The 19,665-nt window shown below is 42.7% G+C and overlaps 1 protein-coding gene across 8 annotated transcripts in view; it reads right to left on the bottom strand.

Moving 5' to 3' along the window:
• The window catches only part of CCDC93 (coiled-coil domain containing 93), a 99,118-nt gene extending 80,711 nt beyond the window's left edge, over positions 1-18,407 (bottom strand). For 5 of the 8 annotated variants that reach the window (XM_032250660.1, XM_032250661.1, XM_032250662.1 and 2 more), the window contains exons 1-6: positions 18,207-18,405; positions 13,139-13,252; positions 11,631-11,725; positions 7,046-7,157; positions 2,532-2,630; positions 1,674-1,730 (exon numbers count right to left, since the gene is read on the bottom strand). In XM_032250660.1, the coding sequence (XP_032106551.1) occupies positions 1,674-1,730; positions 2,532-2,630; positions 7,046-7,157; positions 11,631-11,725; positions 13,139-13,252; positions 18,207-18,248 (519 nt within the window). In that variant the 5' untranslated portion in view covers positions 18,249-18,405. Of the gene's footprint in view, positions 1-1,673; positions 1,731-2,531; positions 2,631-7,045; positions 7,158-11,630; positions 11,726-13,138; positions 13,253-18,206 lie in introns of all 8 variants that reach the window. The other 3 variants (XM_032250665.1, XM_032250666.1, XR_004260562.1) reach the window with 2 other exon arrangements.
• Positions 18,408-19,665: the final 1,258 nt, after the last annotated feature.

Genomic DNA, 19,665 nt, shown 5'->3' with positions numbered 1-19,665 from the left:
TTGCTCTGTTGCCCAGGCTGGAGTGCAGTGGCACGTTCTTGGCTCACCACGACCTCCACCTTCCAGGTTCAAGTGATTCTCCTGCCTCAGCCTCCCAAGTAGCTGGGATTAAAGGTGTGCACCACTACACCCGGCTGATTTTTCTATTTTTAATAGAGACGGGGTTTCACCATGTTGGCCAGACTGGTCTTGAACTCCTAACCTACCTGCCTCACCCTTCCAAAGTGCTAGGATTGCAGGTGTGAGCCACCATGCCCGGCCAGCAGGAATCCTTAATAGCATACAAAAGACTCTATATTGGTAAGTGAAAAAAACCACAAAATTATCTTTAAAGTATGATTCCAATTCAGTTTAAAAACGCACAATCAAAACATGGAAGAAATATGTCCAAAAATTAAAAGTGGTTGCTTCTGTGTTGTAAAATTAAGGTGAAAATCAATCTTGATTTAATTCCCCTACATCCATCAACCTTTTCAAAAACTTTTGAGGATGCTCTAAACTGAATACCTATTTCACAACCAGGAAAGAAAATTACTCTGAGGTCATATCATTCTTTCTTCTTATTATTGTTTAATACTGCCACCAAATCTGAAAACAATATCTGGCTTTGGAGTGTCACGTTCTTAAAGGTTTTCCACCCCTTCAATTTCTAAAATGGAATTGAGAAAAAAAGAAATTACAATCATAAAGTGATCAAGACCTTTTATTCCATAAGAGATTTTCATTTCTTTCATTACCAAGATTGTTCTTTTCAGAGTAATCACCTTGGTAGACCACAACTTGGTAGACCACACATTTATTTATAAGATAAGCCAGTTTGGAATTCTGTTTCTGGAAAGACTCTGCAGGCAGTTCACAAAGCCACAAACACCAGACAGTATCAATCTTCACAGTGACACAAGGTATGTAACCCCTGCCATCTGTATAAGAAGTACATCTGATATTTCATTTGGGTGGCATATTAATACAAGAAACTATGCAACTATTAAAAACCAACTATATTAGTATAATATAATTTAGATGAAGTAAAAAGCATGCAAAACAACACAATAAATTATTTTCAGAAGAGAGAGAATGTGTACACAGGAACCTAGGCTTTGTTCCCCTCAGCTCAGGTAGGAAGGCTGGGGGTGGAGAGTGCAGCTGACAAGGTTCCAGAGCTCTGGCTCAGTGTTTTGTAAATGGTCAAAGGCTCCACTAACCTACGTGCTGGGAAAGTGGGCACACATGTGCAGACTCCCCGTGATTAAGACACCCTGTGAATGGGTACAAAGGCCCTCCCAGAGCTTCCCACACAAAGCTCAGAGGCTATTCTGTCTATGCAAAGCCATCATGGGGGTGGGGATAGTAACCTCAAGTTATCATCTCTATTCATCATCTACTCTTCAGAGCTATTCAAAGTTTACATCTGCCACTGGGATAAACTAAAAAGGGCTCTATGTTTGGCTATTTCTCCATTAAAACCGGAATTCAGAAGACAGAGCAGTAGTGTCAGGTTCTACCCGTGCATGCCGGTGTCCTGGCCCTGAGCAGGGAAGCACAGCCATCTGAGTCTAACTCCTAAGCAATCCCTGCAGACAAAAGCCTCAGGAGCAGCACTTTTGTGATTTAAATCTAAGAGCTGAGAATAAACAGGGCTCTGACAGAAGAATACAGCCAGGGAACTAACTTACTGAGAGGTCCACCACTGTCTTGATGGCCTTTTCTTTTCTCTTTATGAAGTCATCATCCTACAAGACAAAACAGAGAAATTAAAGAAATCCCATGGGAAAATTAAAACTCCAGTGAACCACTCAGAATCTGCCTTATAAATTGACTTCTCATCATTACTTTGCCTGAAGAAGTCTCAATTTTCTAACAAATTGGAATATATTATCCATAAGAAAACTAGGAACCCTGAAGATGGCTCCAACATAGATCCCTACACAGCCAGTAAGAAAAAGGGAGTCATAAGGAGTAGTGCTAAAACAAGAGTTCTCATTTCAAATCCTCTTAAGCACTGAAACCTCCGGTAAGTTACTTAACCTCTAAGCCTCAGTTTCTCTGTCTGTAAAACAGAGATAAAAACACCTATCTCAGGAGGCAGAAAGGATTAAAGAACAAAAGCCACAAGATGCGTTGAGACTGGCATGTAGTAAATACATGATGGCTATTAGCTATTACTGTGGTAATTATTATTATTATTAAATTGTTACTATAGAGATATTCTGGGCAAGTGGCCTCTCAAAAAAACTTTATACAAAAATCAACCATTGTTCTTAAGTTAATAAAACAAAGTTTTAGATCACATACTAAAAGTTTTAGATCAAATACTAAGTTAATAAAACAGTTTTAGATCAAACACTAAAACTCAGAGAAAATGATAAAATTATAGAGCTTTGCACTCAGTGGCTGTGAAAAGAGGCACTAATGATGCCAAGTAGGAGGTGGGATTATAGGGGAGCCTGAGGTTACTCGGCTCCTTGCAGGGGAGTCTCTAAGTGTGCACTCTGGTTCTCAGTGGAACAAGAAGAGAAAATCACAATACTGACCTCAGGGAGACTATAAGTCTTCTGGAACTGGGATACAGAGTAGGAGCGGATATAGTCACCCATCTCTTCTTTTGTTTCTATAGCTCGTTTCACCAGCCACTGGGGAAGAAAGTGAAAAGACCTGAGTTGCTAAGGAAAACATTCCACTGCAGTGAAGGCCAATTCAGACATGGCACAACTCATGAACTCAAATCAGCATAGCTGAGCTGAACAGGTGATAAGAAACTGTCACCACATTCTGTCCTATAGGAAAAGCAACCAGCTGGACATCCCAGATGTTAAGATCCAGTGGGACCTAGTGCTGAGTACTCATGCAGGAGCTTTAAAGCCTTAAGTAATATCGCTGAGCCTCAGTTTTCCTTTCTGTAAAAGTGTATCAGTTTCTTTCACCTCACAGAGCTACCATGGGAGCAAATGAAATCACAAGTAGAAGAGTGATTTGTAAATAAATGAAGCACAAAACAGAGTTATCTCCCAACTTCCTGGTCCTACTGGCAGATCTTCATATAAATCTTTTTCCTGTGCTCCTTACACCACAGACCAGGCAAAGGGGAGAGAACCACAGCAAATGCTAGTGTAACTTTCCATTTGACAGATGAAAACATGTCTAAAATACTCAGATTCAACAATGGTGCATACTGAGTACACAGCTAAAGGCATTGATTTATCCTGACATTCACAACATTCTCTCTTAATCTTCACAACTTTGGATAGTACTGGCTGAGTTTTACAGAAGCTGAAATGCCAGGAGACTATATAACTTACTCATGGATCCATAGCTAGCAAGCTGCAAAGCTGGGAGTCACAACTCAGAGACTATTCTACAAGGAAGATTGGACAAATGATTTTATGAAATGTTTCCCAGCTTTGTTAGGCTGATACACAGAAACAGCTGCTCTTCACTTCTCCCAATTTAAAACTCCAGTTATTATCATTAAAACACTACCCCACTAAAACCTGCAGAAGATCCAACTAGTCTGAGGGTAAGGTTGTAAAGTATAAAAAGAACCTTTGCTTTTCCTCCCCAGCTCTTCATTCATTCTCTTTATTACTGAAGAACATCACAGAGGGGTTCCACTCCCTCCTCAGAGAGAGCTACTACATCTCAAAAGCAGCTTTTGGATAGTAGTTGTGTTTCACCAAGCATAGCACACTTCGTGAGGGTTAGCCACCTAGGAAAGCAGGCACATGGCACATAACACAGTGCTGCATGGTGCTCCTGCAGGGATAGGAAGAGATGCTTGTTCATAAATCACAGCCAGCTCAAGTAAAGCACATGTTTAGGAAATAGCTGCACAGAACAGAGATGACTACAAATAACTCTATGAGGAATATTACTTGCTGTTAGTATCTTCCATATTTCTACCACTTCACACCCAAACAGTGACCTCTGGCACTAACTAAAATCCAGAACCAGATACAGACGATCAGAGAGCATTCAGAACAATTGTAGCCCCTCACCTATACTCCACCCCAGTACGATGGCCCAAGACAACTAAGGGCCAACTAAGGCCTTTAGGTCATTGCTTAACTCAACTTAGCTCTGCTTTCTTTTGAACTGGGAAACCCAGTTTCTGGCTTTTCACATCTGCTTCCCTTTCAGAGCTGCTTCCACTAATCCCAGATCTACCCTAAGTTACTGCTTGGCTGGATCCTGGAGATCATGATCCCACTAGGAAGGGAAAGCTTGTTGAGTCGTAACAGCTGTTTTGGAGTTTCCAGCATGAAAGTCTATACAGGGAAACTCTTGGACAGCCTAGCTCTGCCACAGGTTCCCTAGTACTCAAGAAAAATATCGACATTCACAGGACTCACATGTCCAACACAGGAGAAAAAAATATGACCTAGAACCACCAGGAACTAGAAGTTAGAGCTGTTTTCTGGCATTCAGATAACGTTACTACAGCTTTGCTAAAATGGCATGAACACGATCACACAAGAGAAGTAGGTCAATGGCTTCAACTGCCGGCCCATGATTATTCTTTCACTGGTGGTGGGGGCAGGGTGGGGGTGGGGGTGGGGGTGGAGGAGGATCAACAGGGAAAAACTACAAGCACATGGTGACTTTCATCATGTTAAACTTATTTAATTTGAGGAACTGCTTTTTTCTGAGCTTGATAATTAAATGGCCATTCTTTTAGGAAAAGATAAAAGAACATAGTAGTTATTTTTTTAAAAGTGTCCTTGCCTGGCAAACTACAGGTGGCAACCCAAGGCCAATTCATTCTTGCTTTAAAATTTTACAAGTCCATGAAATTAAGAAATTGTAACCACTAGCCTGGGGCCTCCCATCCAGACAAACCTTCTAGCTTTCCACTCACAAGGGAGAACATTCAGACCCTCAAAACACCTAAACTGACTGCAGAAGGTCACTTCCCATTCTTCTTCTTACAACCTGACTAGATTTTTTTGCCCCCCAAGTCCTAGTGTAGGATTAAAAAAAGGTCTAATCTCTAAAGATCCACGTTTTGAGGGAAAGGTAACAATGTCACAGTTTGATGATGTCGTAGGTTTCAATAATAATCAACACAGGGCCCCAACTTTCCACTTTCACAGAAACAATCAGGTAGTGTCCCCTTGTATCAGGAAAGACAAAAAGGCTAACATACAAATCAATTTTAAGGTAAAGTCTTGGCCTCAAATTTACAAATTTCATAGCAGTCGATTTGAAGTCTAGTGAAGGGGAAGATTCAACACGTAACAGTAGTAACAGAAACAAGTATATAGCACTTAGCACTTACTAAAACGGTCTTTCATCTACCTGCTTTAGACACAATCAACTTAATTCTCACCCTATCATGTAGGTGCTATTATTACTTCTATTTAACAGAGAGAAAGTTATTTACCCAAGGTCACATAGAGCTAGAAAGTGACAAATCTGAACCCAGGAAGTCTCCAGGGCCCATACTCTTGACCCCTACATTTCATAATCTTAACACAGAACTAGAAAACTTTTCTAACTTCTAGGGCTGTGTACCTTCCTTCTCAGTGGCTGCATGAATGGAGGAGTGGAAAAAGCACAGGCTTGGAGACACAGTTTAAACTGAAACCTTTGCTTGTCCACTCAATAGCTCTCTGCCCTTAAGCAAATCAATTACCTTCTCTCAGTCTCATTTTTCCCAAATGTAAGGAAATTACATTTCTCACTTTCCTCAAATGTAAGGGATTATAATAAATGCTTCAAAGAACTCTATTAGGATCAGACAGGAAGTAGTGTTCACACAGCTAGCAAAACATCTGAGTCCCTTTGCGCCTCCTCTTTCTGAGATGCCTAGAGAGGAAGCCCATATAGAATGGCACAGAATGCAGTTGTCCCAAGGAATCTGTGGGGTATTGGTTCCAAAACTCTCTAGATACTGATCCACAGATGCTCAAGTCCCTGATATAAAATGGTACAGTATTTGCATACAACCTAAACACATCCTCCCCTACATTTTAAATCATCTCTAGGTTATAATACCTAATACAACGTAAACAGTTGTTATACTGTATTTTTACATGTGTACTATTTTTTTTCCCAGCTTGTTAAATTTGTATTACTTTTTATTATTGTATTGTTATTTTTATTGTGTTTCTCCCCATCCCCAAACATTTTTGACGCATGGTTCACTGAATTTATGGATGTGGAACCATGAATATGAAGGGTCAACTGTTTGAGAGCTGTACAACATAAGCTACTTAATCATAGGGGTTTCGGAAACAGCTGGAGGCAAAGAGAAGTCTCCCTTTTAGGCATTTAGCCATACCGACTGAATATCTACACATTGTAAGACATTCTGGTAGGTACTGGAAACAAAACAAGCAAGACACCCATGCAGCCTTACTCTCATGCAGCTTTCAGTCTAATGAGAGAAGCAGATAAACAATCACACACATGGGTATACATGATTACAGACTGCAGTAAGGCAGATTCTGGTGAAGGAAGGGAATGTGGCCATAGGAATGCATACCATAAAGGAACATGCTGTGGATTAGGGGATGAGGGAAAGCTTTCTTGAAGAGGTTTGGTGGAACTGAGATCTGAAGGGTTGAATTAAGCCATATGAATTAAACAGGTAAGGAGAGAATGGAAGAGCATTCCAGCCCAAGGAACCAGCAAGGCAAACACACTGTGACAGGTGGAAGCATAATAAACCTGGGGAAATCTGAATGAACATCAGAGGGGGCTAGAACCAAAAGAACAAAGAAAAGCAAGGAATGAAATCAAGCTGGATAGGTCAAAAGGGAACACAGCATACCAGGCTGCAGAGTTGTCTTTACCAAAAGGGCAATGAATAGCCAGAGGAGAACATTCAAAGATCTTAACAGGTGACAGCAGGAAACTAGGGTATATGCAAAACCAGCAATCTTCTGAAGATGACTGCAAGGAACACTGCTATGTTCCACCATACCAAATCTATAACACAACCGTTAAATTCAGGATCCAGGACAGATGGGCCAATTACAGCACAAGCCAGGTCCATTATAGGAATTCTGATGTTTCAGAGGACAAGAAACCATACAGAAGCTCTCACCTGAACAACAGGAAATATGTGAATAAAATCCATCCCTTGAATCTGGTGGGGCTCCAGCTGATGTGGGCATTTCATCCTTGGCAGGACCGAGACAATTTTTTCTGATAGAGCTCTGTTCAGAAAAAGCAACAAGCAAAGAGTGAGACACACAAAGTAGCCATTATGGCATCTCTAAAGTCTGGGCAGCATTACAGAAGGATCTGGGCCTTCTCCATGCCAGGTTAATCCAGACCACGACAAGTTTCTCCTAGATGACAGCAAAATGAGAAAAATAAGCACAATTTAGTGGGGGGGGTGGGTTGTGTGTGTGTGTGTGTGTGTGTGTGTATGTGTGTCCATAAAACTGCTTTCATCCTTTATTCTATGATGTTTTTCTTCCTTTTTAGATATAAAATATTTTTTCTTTATGAAATGGTGATGTTAGAAGTAGTAACTATTTTTTTTAACATCCTTACGTAGTAAGGTAAAAAGTTATTAGTGCCCCGTATTCTTTTTACATTTCATTTTACTGAGCTACTCTTTCTAAAAGTTTGAAAAAAATATTCTAAATATCATTTAGGCAACAAATTACCAGACCTTACACCAGGTACCCAGAATACTAAGACGAAACATGGAGCCCCATTTCCAAAAGATATTTGGAGTTCTCTACTCTGGTACAAAAATATTTTTAAAATAAATAGAAATCTTTAATTTTTTGATACTCTAAAATAAATCCTAGAGTTGAAGAAATTGTGTAACCTCACCCTTATTTCCAAACAGAAGAGATATTTTCTGCGTCTCATGAGGGATACTGACCTTTCTCTAACACCTTGCCTCAGTCTTCTTCCTATGGAAGACGATAAGGCAGGACTGGAAAGGGAGGAACCAGGCTCCCTGAGGTCCCAGAGTGTTCTTCTCTGTAAGGCAGGTGGTAAGCATTCTCTCCTGCTAGGGAGGTTTCTCAGCTCAGCCTGAGCTGGGGCAGGACAGTTTATGGCAGCAGTGGCGGAGAGATTTGTATGCAAGTCTGTTTTATTGCAGCTTGAAGCCTCCTTCCTGAATCAGTTAGCATTTGATCTCTAGCTATGTGATTCCTGTTTCTTATACTATCTTAATTGGATCAGACTCAAGGGGAGAAAAATATATTATTCAGTAGTATGCCTAACCACAAAGCCACGGTATACAGCCTGGGAATGTTGAGAAGCAGTGACCAGGCATGGCCTTGTGGATATGTGGAGAAATAGAAGCTTCTGGCTCAGCCTACATGATAGGTTATATTGCCACACAAGAGCCTTTAAAAAAATCTTAGCCAGTCACAGGAGCTACTGTGGCCTTATAACCAAGTATAGTACTATGTTCTAATAGACAAAGGTCCAGGTTAAACAAGGGTCACTTAGAACTTCTAGGTGCTTCAAATCCAACAAGTTTTGGGTCTACCAAAGCGTTTCTTGTTCAAAGAAGTCTTGTCCACCTTTATCTTTCTGCATTTCAATAATCCTTCCCAGGAGGCAGATACCCCCAAGACCAACATCTGTCAGGCCTGGGTGAGAGTTATTATCTTACCTTTGTTTCCCTTAGTAGGTTTCACCCCTCAGTCTTAGTATTAATAGTAACTAGGTGACCTAGGAGCTAAAGTTAAGCAGCCCCACCAGGAAATGGTCATTAGAGAACACATTAAGAAACAGTGTCTGGTATCTGGAAAATAGCTTCACAAGTTGGGACCAAGGTTAAAACTGCTGAGAACAACAGTAACACCCCACTGATCATAAGACCAAATGTCAGGTCCAATGTGTTAATAGAAAAAAAAAATATGGAAGGGGGAAGATTAATACCTCACTGCACACATTCGTAGACGAGAGGGAATATCTACCTCCCAGGAGGGAAGCATATCAAAGAATTATTTGCTGCCTCTTCCCCGTCACCCTTCCTCCCCAACAGAAGCAGGCGTGAGGAGTGATTTATCCAAAAGTCCTAAGAGGGGCCAGGCCAGGTAGCTCATGTATGTAATCCCAGTGCTTTGGAAGGCCAAGGTGGGAGGTCACTTGAGGCCAGGTGTTTGAGACCAGCCTGGGCAACACATTGAGACCCTGTCTGTATAAAAAAATTTAAAAATTAGCCAGGCATGGTGGTGCACTCCTACAGTCCAAGCTACTCTAAAGTAGGAGGTGGGAAGATCACTTGAGCCTGAGTTTGAGGCTGCAGAGAGCTAAGATCATGCCACTGCACTCTAGGTTCTGCAACAAAGTAAAACTGCTCTTAAAATAAAACAAAACCAAAAGTCCTGAGAAGAAGAAGAAAACTGTCATGCAGCTCCCAGCCATTCCTGGTGCCCGTCCTTTCTGGGCAGCCTGTCTTTGGGATACACATATCTTTTCTGCCATAAGATGTGTTGCCTGCCCTACAGGAGAAGCCTGTGGTTGCAGGTCTGCTTGGGACTCACATGGGATAGGTTGGTAGTGAAGTACCAACAAACCCATTTGGCAACATATCCAAGGCACTCTCTCTGATAAGCTTTATTTTTTTAAATTTTGATCTCCATCAGACTCTCATGCTTATTTCTTAGTTTCCTTGAAACTTGTAAAATGAAGAAATGAGTGTTCAACTGGAACTGCTGCTTAAACTCCAAGCTTAGCAACTAAAAAAAGAGTATCAGTCCTGGTTTTGCTCAGTGCAGGTCTTAACTATCTATACAGGGGCACATGATCAATACAGCCTTTGCTTAGTTACATTTTGGTTCAGCAGGATGAGCGCTCCCTCTTGTGGTTACAGATATTTTGGTTTGTGTAGAGCTATCAATTGCCTAGAACCGTAGTAGCTTAAAAACAAGAGGCTAGGATCCACAACACCATCCAGCCTAACCCCCTGCCTTCAGACATAGCTGTCCCTGGCCACTCTACGGAGCCAGCCTACTCACCCAGTTCATAAAGGCCCAGAGAGTAGGCTATCACAGGTCATCCTAGGATTTACAACCCTCTTAAACCCGCCTCCCAGAAATTACTGCCAAGTCTGGATAGTCCTGGCAGTCAAGATAAGGACATAGAGGAAAATGCAGGCAAGCTGGGGGGCAGGGAAAGAAAGTGAGGAATACTTCCAGAAATCTAATAACCCCCATTCAGCTTCTCCCTGCAGCTCAAGGTGGATTCTTCAGATTTCCTAAAAAATCACAGAAAGTGACAACTGCAGAGGCAGGTTTCCTAGACTAAGATTTTAATACGCCCAGCTGTGATTAGTTTGATTCCTTTCATTTTTAAGAGTGTTCGGTACACTGTTTTCTTCTCCACTGCAAACAGTTTGAAAGACAGTGAATTAAACCTGGGTCTAAATTCAAGCTCCGCCACCAATTCTGAAACTTTTGGCAAGTAACTCGGTCCAGATCCAATACTCCGATCATAAAACTAGGTTTAATCCTGCTGTAGTGAAGGTAAAATAATAAAATACACATGCAAGTGCTTGTAACACAGGTGCCCAATAAATATTTGTTGTTGAAATAAACTCAGTTATAAATGTAAGATCTCATTATGGGCCTCCAGCCATAGGACCCTCTGTTAATGGGGCTTCAGAAGAGGATAGAGATGGAGGATAGGAGCTTATGGAACTCTCAGCAAAGAAGGATGACAGGGAACAAGGACTCAATTGGGCACATAAAGAAGACAGCTTGAGAGACAACCATGCCCTCAATAGGTAAGTGCACTCCTTGGATGTATGTCCAGCCCGCCCATCAAATTGACTAGATATACTGAGAAATTGCAAACATAGGGCTGTTTTAGTCTAAACCGCACCTAACCAGAAACTCTATGGGGGTGGGAAACTCCAAAAAAAAAAACACATTCCAAAGCCAAACGGAAGAGGCTTTTAGGTGACTCAGTACCCTGTAGCCATAACATGTCTTCTACAGATAATAAAGAATGAGCTCTGTGATGCACCGCTGAGTCTGGTGGGTCCTTAGCCACGTGAATCCATTTCCAGCTTTGTGCACAGTTACAGTTCATGGGTCTGCACTTAAGAGACACACATCAAGCACTTACCAGAGAAGGTAACACAACCTCAATCCTTTATCCAAACTCTTTGGGTTAGATGTGTTTCAGAATTCTGAATTTTTTACATTTAGTTCCTTAGAATACCTAAAGGATACATACTATATATTATGTAAGAACCCAGAAAAATCTAGAGCCACACTCTATAATAAAAAAAATATTTATTCGGCAAAACTTATGAATATTCACATAAGTGGGATCAATAAAGCTATAAATTCATTCAATTCAGGTCATATTTTGCTCCCAAATAAACTTTATATCTAAACTTTAAAAGAAGAAAAAGCAATTTTCAGCATCTTTTAAATTTCAGAAACATAGATGAAGAATGGAGAATACATATAAAAAATACTGTGTTCCATATCTATTAGAAATATAATGGAATGTTGCCACTGATGGGAGTCTACCATATCCCATAAGGATATCAAAATGAAAATAGGGCCTAACAACCACTGTAAAACTCAAGGGGGAATTTACAAAGAAAGCACATGTGGAATCCAAGAAATAGTAAAACCAGCATGGGAAAAAGTTAGTTCCCTTCTCCCTACCTTTAGGTTTTCCATAGAAAAACTTACATTTTTTGACCTATTGTAGAGTTTTCTTGAAAGAGCAAATCAACATCTACATCAAAGTTGCAAGTGGTGATACACCAAGTCATTCCTCCAACTACCTGCAAGACACAAAGAAAATATTTGTATTCTCTTTTTAGTTTGGGGAGAATGGAAGAAGTAGAAGGCAGGCAAATTATAAGTAGCTCGAATAGACTCAGTACACACACAAAATTATATATCTTGAGAGACAGAGAATGTGTCCTCCTTACCCCATCAACTATAATTAATCTAAAATGGCACCTCTGCAGAAAACTTTCTGCCGTGACAGAAATATTCTGTTATCTGCATGGACCAGTAGAGTAGCTACTAGCCACATGTGGCTGCTGAGCAGCTGAAATGTGGCTGGCATGACTGAGGAGCTGACATTGATTACTAAATGAACATAATGTACATAGATCCTCTTTACAGTCAAAAGGACAGACATTTATTCTGTGTTTTACAGACCAGAAACACAGGTAGCAAGGCTGACATTTTGTTGCCATACATCTTATTTTTCTTATCTACCTGAGATGAAAACCCCTGGCTCTACTTTTCCCTCAGGAATTCTCTGAGATGCAAATGACAGTAAGACTAAAAATCCATTTTAAAACAAAATTCTTTTCAGACACAGCTTGATATTAGAAAAAAACAACTATGAATCTTACCCCTGGCTGTTTTAGACTCTTATGAGTTGCCGGATAAAAATGTAGATTCCAGGGCCTGAACTCAGACCTACCTAATGAGAATTTCAATGAATGAGTCCTGGGTTCTGTATTATAAAATAACCCAGAGTGATTCTGTTATGCACAGCTGGGACTGTGACGCCCCTGGAGCACTCAGCACTGTCTTCCACAGCCTGCCCTGTCTGATTTGGATGTGTCCTTTCTGTACACAGTCTGCTGTGGAACTTTCTACAACATGCTATTTATTCTGTGGATGTTGATTTACTTGCCTCTCATCCCTATTCTACAGAAATTGGGCTCTTTGAGAACTGTGGCTTTGTTTTTTCTCTGTGTCCTATTACTATGATTTATGCATCATCATTCAAGGTTCTGCTGAATTAGAAGATTTCATTGCACAGCGATCTTTCTCACGTCCTAAATCAGAGCATTTACCATCTGCAGAATATCTGGCAACTGTCTGTGAGCATGCTGATTTGGGATAGCTCATTACTAACTGATTATTTTATTTTCTATAAGTTTTATAATCCCCACCCAAAACTGTAAATTCCTTGATAGAAGGAACTATTTATTTTGCTTCTTTGTATTTCCTAAAACTTTGTGCACATAAAAGGAACTGATGACATATTCACGATATATCATTTCTGTCTTTGAAAAGAAATTTGAACACTTTCATAATGAATGTGAATTAGGAAGAAATGGCAACACAGGCATGGAGGAAGTTAAAACATCATCTTTTCCTCCTTTCTTTGCCATGATTAACCACGTCATTCTGACAAAAACAGTCTAATGGTTAGAAAGATTTCCCCTTACCTTGTCAAAGGGTGACAAGCCTTTAATTCTTGCCCTGAAATACCCAGCTGCAACCAAGAGCTCCAGAATTTCAGTCAACTTGACATTTTGTTCTTCATCTTCTCTTGTTTCCACCTAAAACAAAAGGTCAAAGTTTGACTGGTAAAATCTATCTGAATAAAGGAACACCAGGTATATCCCCTGATGCCACAATCTCTTTGCCAAGGAGCAGATAACATGGGCTACATCACTGCAATAGATTCTCTGATAATTCAGCAAGCTTCACACAGAAGCATGAGTACAGTGTTGCCAGAGTCACAAACAGGTCCCCAACCCTCAATGGGCTGTTAGTCTTCATAGCTGAGGGAGACACATGCCCAGGTAGCATACACTACTCATCACATGCTGAAGGAATCCAGAAGAAGAAAGATTAGAGTAAAATACTTCCTTTTTCTCTAACCCATGGTTTACTTTGACAGTCTTCTCAAATAAATTATAACTCCTTAACAGACAGGAACAAAGTTTCATGATGTTTTCTAAAAAAAAAACTACACTTAAGGCCAGCGTGGTGGCTCATACCTGTAATCCCAGCATTTTGGGAGGCTGAGGTGGGTGGATCATTTGAGGTCAGGAATTTGAGACCAGCCTGGTCAACATAGTGAAGCCCTATCTCTACTAAAAATAAAAAACTTAGCCAGATGTGTGGCACATGCCTGCAGTCCCAGCTACTTAGGAGGCTGAGGCATAAGAATTGCTTGAACCCAGAAGGCAGAGATTGCAATGAGCTGAGATTGGGCCACTGCACTCCAGCCCGGGTGACACAGCAAGACCCTTTATCAAAAAACTATACTTCGCTGGGTGCAGTGGCTCAGGCCTGTAATCCCACCACTTTCGGAGGCCAAGGCGGGGCCGATCAGTTGAAGTCAGGAGTTTGAGACCAGCCTGGCCAACATGGCAAAACCCCATCTCTACTAAAAATAAAAAAATTAGCTGAGTGTGGTGGTGCATACCTGTAATCCCAGCTACTCAGGAGGCTTAAGCACAAGAATCACTTGAGCTCAGGAGGCAGAGGCTGCAGTGAGGCAAAACTGTGCCCTTGCACTCCAGCCTGGGCAACAGGGCAAGATTCTGTCTCCAAAAAACAAACAAAACATTTTATGCTCGTCCAGGTCCCAGAAGTTACTGAGAAGAGGCATAGAAATGAAGAAGGGAATTCAAATATGTATCCCTCTCTGCACTTTCTTTTTTGATCTCGAAAAATATATGAAAGGCTGCCAACCCAGATATACTAAACGGTGATTATTGCTACTTAATGGAATTGCCTTAAAAATAATAAATTCATCTAATATATTTAAATCAGTGTTTTGATTTAAAATTTTTAATTTATATCCTCCTTTTACCCCACAACTTTATCTAATACTTAAATCCATCTAAATAATCTAATACTCCTTCATCTATTTACTATCATGATGAACTACCTTGCCTCTCTTTCGTTGCTGCAAAAAATAAAAAACCATCTCTATACAAAGCACCAACAAGATACCCCGGTTCACATTCTCATACTCCTGACTACTCCCTTACCCAACAATGCCTGTTAAGTCTTCCTTTACTATGCATCTCACATTTATCCTCTCTTCCCTTGTACTCATACTTCATTCCAGGGCTCTTGCAAATGCTTTATCTTTCTTCCCTGTTAATTTGTTTTGCTTACCCCTTCCTAAATCACAGCTTTCATGTTAACCCTTTTTAGCTCACCCTCTCAGCCCTTATCAACAATCGGTCACACACACTGCCTCTTAGATAAACTCCAGATGTCTTAGTTTCACATTCAGATCTTTGGCCACCAATCTATCTTTTCAGCTTCATCCTTTAACTCCCCGCAAAACAACCAAGATGTTCATGGCTATGACATTGTCTAACTATTGAGAAATCACTGTCATATTCCAGCTCCCATTCAAAGCCATCTCTCACAAATCTAACCTGAAATGGTCACTCCTCTGCATTTCTATTTTATTTGTAGTCTATGCTGTATATATAATTAAATATCAACCTCTTCTAAGTGAGATATGTAGTGTTATGTACATGCTTCTCTTTCTAACTGGACTATTGGTTGGTTAAGGAGAGGACTGTATTATTATCAACTTGGGTTTACTCCTCTGTATCAAAATAGCATTAACTTCAAAGGACACACTTATTAATGATCTATTAATGCTTATGAAAAGTAAATGAACCTAAACCAGTCATGTATTAAAATGTTTTGGTAGTCACATCCTTGACAACAGAAAGTTTATTTTGATGTATAAACTGCCAGGAAAAGGAGTATACATATTAAAATACAGTTAATACAGAATTATTAAAGTGACTGATAATCCCCTGCAATAGAGTAGGAGTGGTGTGGGGGAGGTGACAGCACTGAGCTACATCCTTCTCTGAAATGAACCTGGTCCAGTCCTTTAAGGATCTTGAAGATTAGCATTCACTAGTTCCTAGTGGACATAAACATTTTCTTAAGTAATATAAATTATTCACACCTTCTATCCCTTCTGCAAAAAATCTGGGATGGTTGAGAAACATATGCAAGTGTAAGACTCTAAGGAAAGAGAAGCTAAAGCGCAGCTGTAGTTCAAAATGTTAGAGCAGAAAAAGAAAATGACGTAAGTACTTTCCTAAAACTTCTGGGGTGTGAAACAGGAACTCTTCATTTGTTCAGTCATTTACCATGAAAACATCACTTATCGTGAAAACACTTCCAAGAAGAGGACAAAAAACAAACAAAAATAGGAGGATCGACACTGCCTCAACACTTATCTAACGGCACTCACTGGCCACCCCACTACAGATGCATGGACCATGCTTCCATCCATTCACCCCTGGAATGGAGAAGTATACTTCTACAATATAATTTGTGAAGTAACTTTTTGGCACAAGACACCAAATGGGTATGTTTAACTCCAAATTCACTTACTAGTTCAACACAGAAACAAAATGGAAAAGGGCCACTGCCTGGCATGCATGGAATGAAAGAAGACCTTCTCTTGAAGACATAAAAAGCCACCAGCCTGGTTAATTACATCCAGATGTTAAAACTAAATTTCTGACAAAGATGAACAACAATGAGCTCTTAAACCAAGTCCAATAAATTTTCAATTTCCGTGCACTATAGTTCTTGTAAGCTGGAAGGCAGGGCCAAGTCTAGTTATCTTTGTAAAGGGTTAAAAAGAATGAATTTGGGCCAGGCAGTGGTTCATGTTTGTAATCCCAGCTACTGGGAAGGCTGAGGCACGAGAATTGCTTGAACCTGGGAGGCAAAGGTTGCAGTGAACTGAGATCACACCACTGCACTCGAGCCTGGGTGACAGAATGAGACTGTCTCAAAAAAAGGAAAAGAATGAATTTAATGAATTAACTAGTCTAGTGACAGCCTGATAACACAGACTATCCATATTTATATTTACAAGCTTCTGAACTAAAGGATAACAATTTGATTATATTCACCCTGACCTCATAATTGCCAGGAACTGTCTCAGGTTCTTCGAAAACAATTACCAATTAGACCTGGCCTCTTAGCAGTCAGTCAAAGTTTAAACAAATGACACACAGCAGCAGTTTGCCTTTTTTTTCTTCTTCAGAAGGACCTCCACTGATAGTGCTGTAGGATATTGGGTTGGAGGGATTTAAAGTAGAACCTGCGAGCCCAGAAAGGGGTCTACAGCAAAAAGCCAGGCAAAAACTTAATGAGAGCCTAGAATAAAGAAGCGGCAAAAAAGAAAACTTCAAATGTCACAGTGCAGATACTATTGTTCACTATCCTGAGTCACATCAAAGCAACATGCATGTAAGGTTTTAACTAATACAGGGGTTCTGACAACATTACGCTTGTTAGGCTTTCTTAAGACAACAAAATGGACTTGCATTCTGGGAGAACACACTGATAGACAAATCTGTCCTTTCACCACTATATTCCCAGCTTCTGGACACAGAACACAGTGATCTCTCAATTAGTGGATACTTGTGATATGAAAGAACTGAGGATTTGAGAGGAGTGCAGAGGAGCAAGATTGGTCACAGGCGGTTAAGTGTGAAGGGACCACTCACTACGTCAAGCAAGCAATCACTCTGCCCAATGCTTGCTCCAGAACCTTAGAAAAGGGGCACAGGTGCAGGGTGGATTCCATTTCTCTCCAGAATCCAGTAAACTAGACTAGGCTTTGAGTAAAATCAACTGAAAGGGACGACAGATGCAAACTACGTATGAAATGTTAAGTGACATCTGCAGCCAAAAGAAAATGAATGCATGTTCCTTGTATTCCCGGCAGACATGGGAATCCGGAAACCACTCATAACCCTCTCCCTAGTACTGAGTACTTAATAACAAACACCTCTGGAAAGGAACCCGGCCCTCTTCTGGAGAAGCTGCAACGTTTCCGCCCAGAGCTCCCCCGGCCACACAGCACCCCTGGAGTGCGTCCCACCCTGAACGCCGCGGCTCGCTGACCCTAAGGGACACTACCCTAGTGCGCGCAAGTCTCCCAAACTTCCTCCCGCCGCCCGGGCCCGGATCAACTCAAGGAGGGTGGCATTCCCTCCCGACAGCAAGGGAGGTGGCGCTGGCCGCCAGGACCCCGCAGGGTGGCGGTAGGCGTTCCAAGGTCACCGCCCTTCACACCACCCGAGGCCGGACCGCCTCGGAGCGCGGTCTCGTGACTCCTGCGTGCAGCAGCCTCGGCTCTCGGGGCCAGCCCTGCAGCGCTGGGTTGGGGAGCCTGTCCCGGACGAGGGGAGAGGTGGGAGCTCAGGGCCCCGCGGAGCGTGGGGCTGCGACAGGGCAGGTGTCGGGCTGGGAAGGCCACCTCCGCCCCCAGGAGACCCCGGAGCGGCTTGTTTGTCCCCTCCCGTCCGCTGCCCCCTGCCCACGCAGGGGCACCTGCTCCCCGACTCCGAGAAGAGGGTCGGCGCTTTCCCGAGGTGGATACACCTGAGGAAGGGGGCGGGGCGCCCCTAACGCACCCGGGGCCCGCTCTCCTCGCCGCCCCGCGGCTCGGCCCTCTCTTCAGCAACCCCGACCTGCCAGGGAAGGAGGCGTTCTTACCTCCGGGAAACCCTGGCCCTCCGGCCCCTTGGGTAACCCCATATTCCGACCCGGCTGCCGTACGGCGACAGCGAACCCCGCCAAGCGTCCGGAGGAAGCTGTCCCTGCAGCGAAGCTGCTACCGGGGTGGAGTGCAAAGCGGAAACTTCCTGCGGCGCTGCTGCTGCCGCCGGCCTGGAGCGCAGCAGCCGGGCGGAGCATGCGCGTTGGGGCCGCAGCGCGGCGCCACTGCGCCTGCGCCTCAGCAGCCCTGGGAGACGTGGGCTGGGCAGTGGGTCCTAGCGTTGTTCTGGACCTTTGGCCGGGTGCTCTGACGTTTCCTCCGAAGCGCCACAGGAGAGGGGTTCCTCCTGCATCTGGAGAACATTTTGCATTTCGGCGCCCTTCCCTTCTCGCTGGCATCGGATGCCCCAGGTGGGTCCCGTTTCTCCGTGAACCAGACTTGGAACACCCCCTCGCACAGGGTCCGAGTCCAAGCACAGATGAGCTTGAGAATTCCGAATCCATGCCCGGCTGTAGCCCTTATAAGCATACGCTTGGACAACCTTCTCCCTATACGGACCAGGAACGGACCCCCTGAGAAGGGGTTCTTCACGCTCGCAGCCCTCCCCAGCGTCCTGGCCAGTGCATCGCGTTCCCAGGCAACTTGGCTTAGGATTTTGCCTAGCACCCCGCCCCATTCAAGGTTTCTGGGTCCTCCTGGAGGAATGACATCTCAGAGAATGCGGACTCCTGTGTTCACGTCACTTTAGCGGCCGCGTCCCCTATTTGGTATACCCCTTGTCGGTCCCTGAGGGTGGCGGCTAGACAAAAGGTCACAGGCCCCCACGCCCACTCCATAACGGCTTCCTGGCTTTTTGTGTCTTTTAAGCGATGAGGAAACAGGTGACTTCCATGAAAACTTTTGCTGTAGAAGAGATCCTTCCCTCTGTATATGTGTGTGGGATGGAGAGTGTCAGACACTTAGCTCCTTGAGATCAAAAAGGTTTTGTTTGCTTTCCTCTCTTCTTTGCATCCCTAGCATCTTTAAAAGAGTAGGCAGGCACGGTGGCACATGCCTGTAATCCCAGCATTTTGGGGGCCGAGGTGAGAGGCTCACTTGAATCCAGGAGTTGGAGACCAACTTGGGCAACATAATGAGACCTCTATCTCTATAAAGTATAAGAAAAGTAACCCAGTGTCAGTGGTCCCAGCTAGCCGGTAGGCTGGGGTGGGAGCATCGCTTGAGCCAGGAAGGTTGAGGTTGCAGCGAGCTATGATGACACCACTGCACTCCAGCCTGGGTGACAGAGCAAGACTGTTTAAAAAAAAAAAAAAAAGTATGCAGTGATGTTTTCTTTTTGACTTTTTTGGCACCTTTTGTACTTCTGGAGTTTATCCTGACAGACAGAGGTTTGTCTGGAGCCAAAGCTCACAAGTAGTTGGAAGTGCCCTAAGAACATCATTTCATTCTTAAATA

This window comes from Sapajus apella, unplaced genomic scaffold, assembly GCF_009761245.1.
Source record: "Sapajus apella isolate SASKATOON/1434 unplaced genomic scaffold, GSC_monkey_1.0 scaffold72, whole genome shotgun sequence".
In the NCBI taxonomy this organism is placed as follows: Eukaryota; Metazoa; Chordata; class Mammalia; order Primates; family Cebidae; genus Sapajus; species Sapajus apella.
Note: the sequence above shows the minus strand (reverse complement) of the source record. Positions and strands in the feature narration are given on the sequence as shown.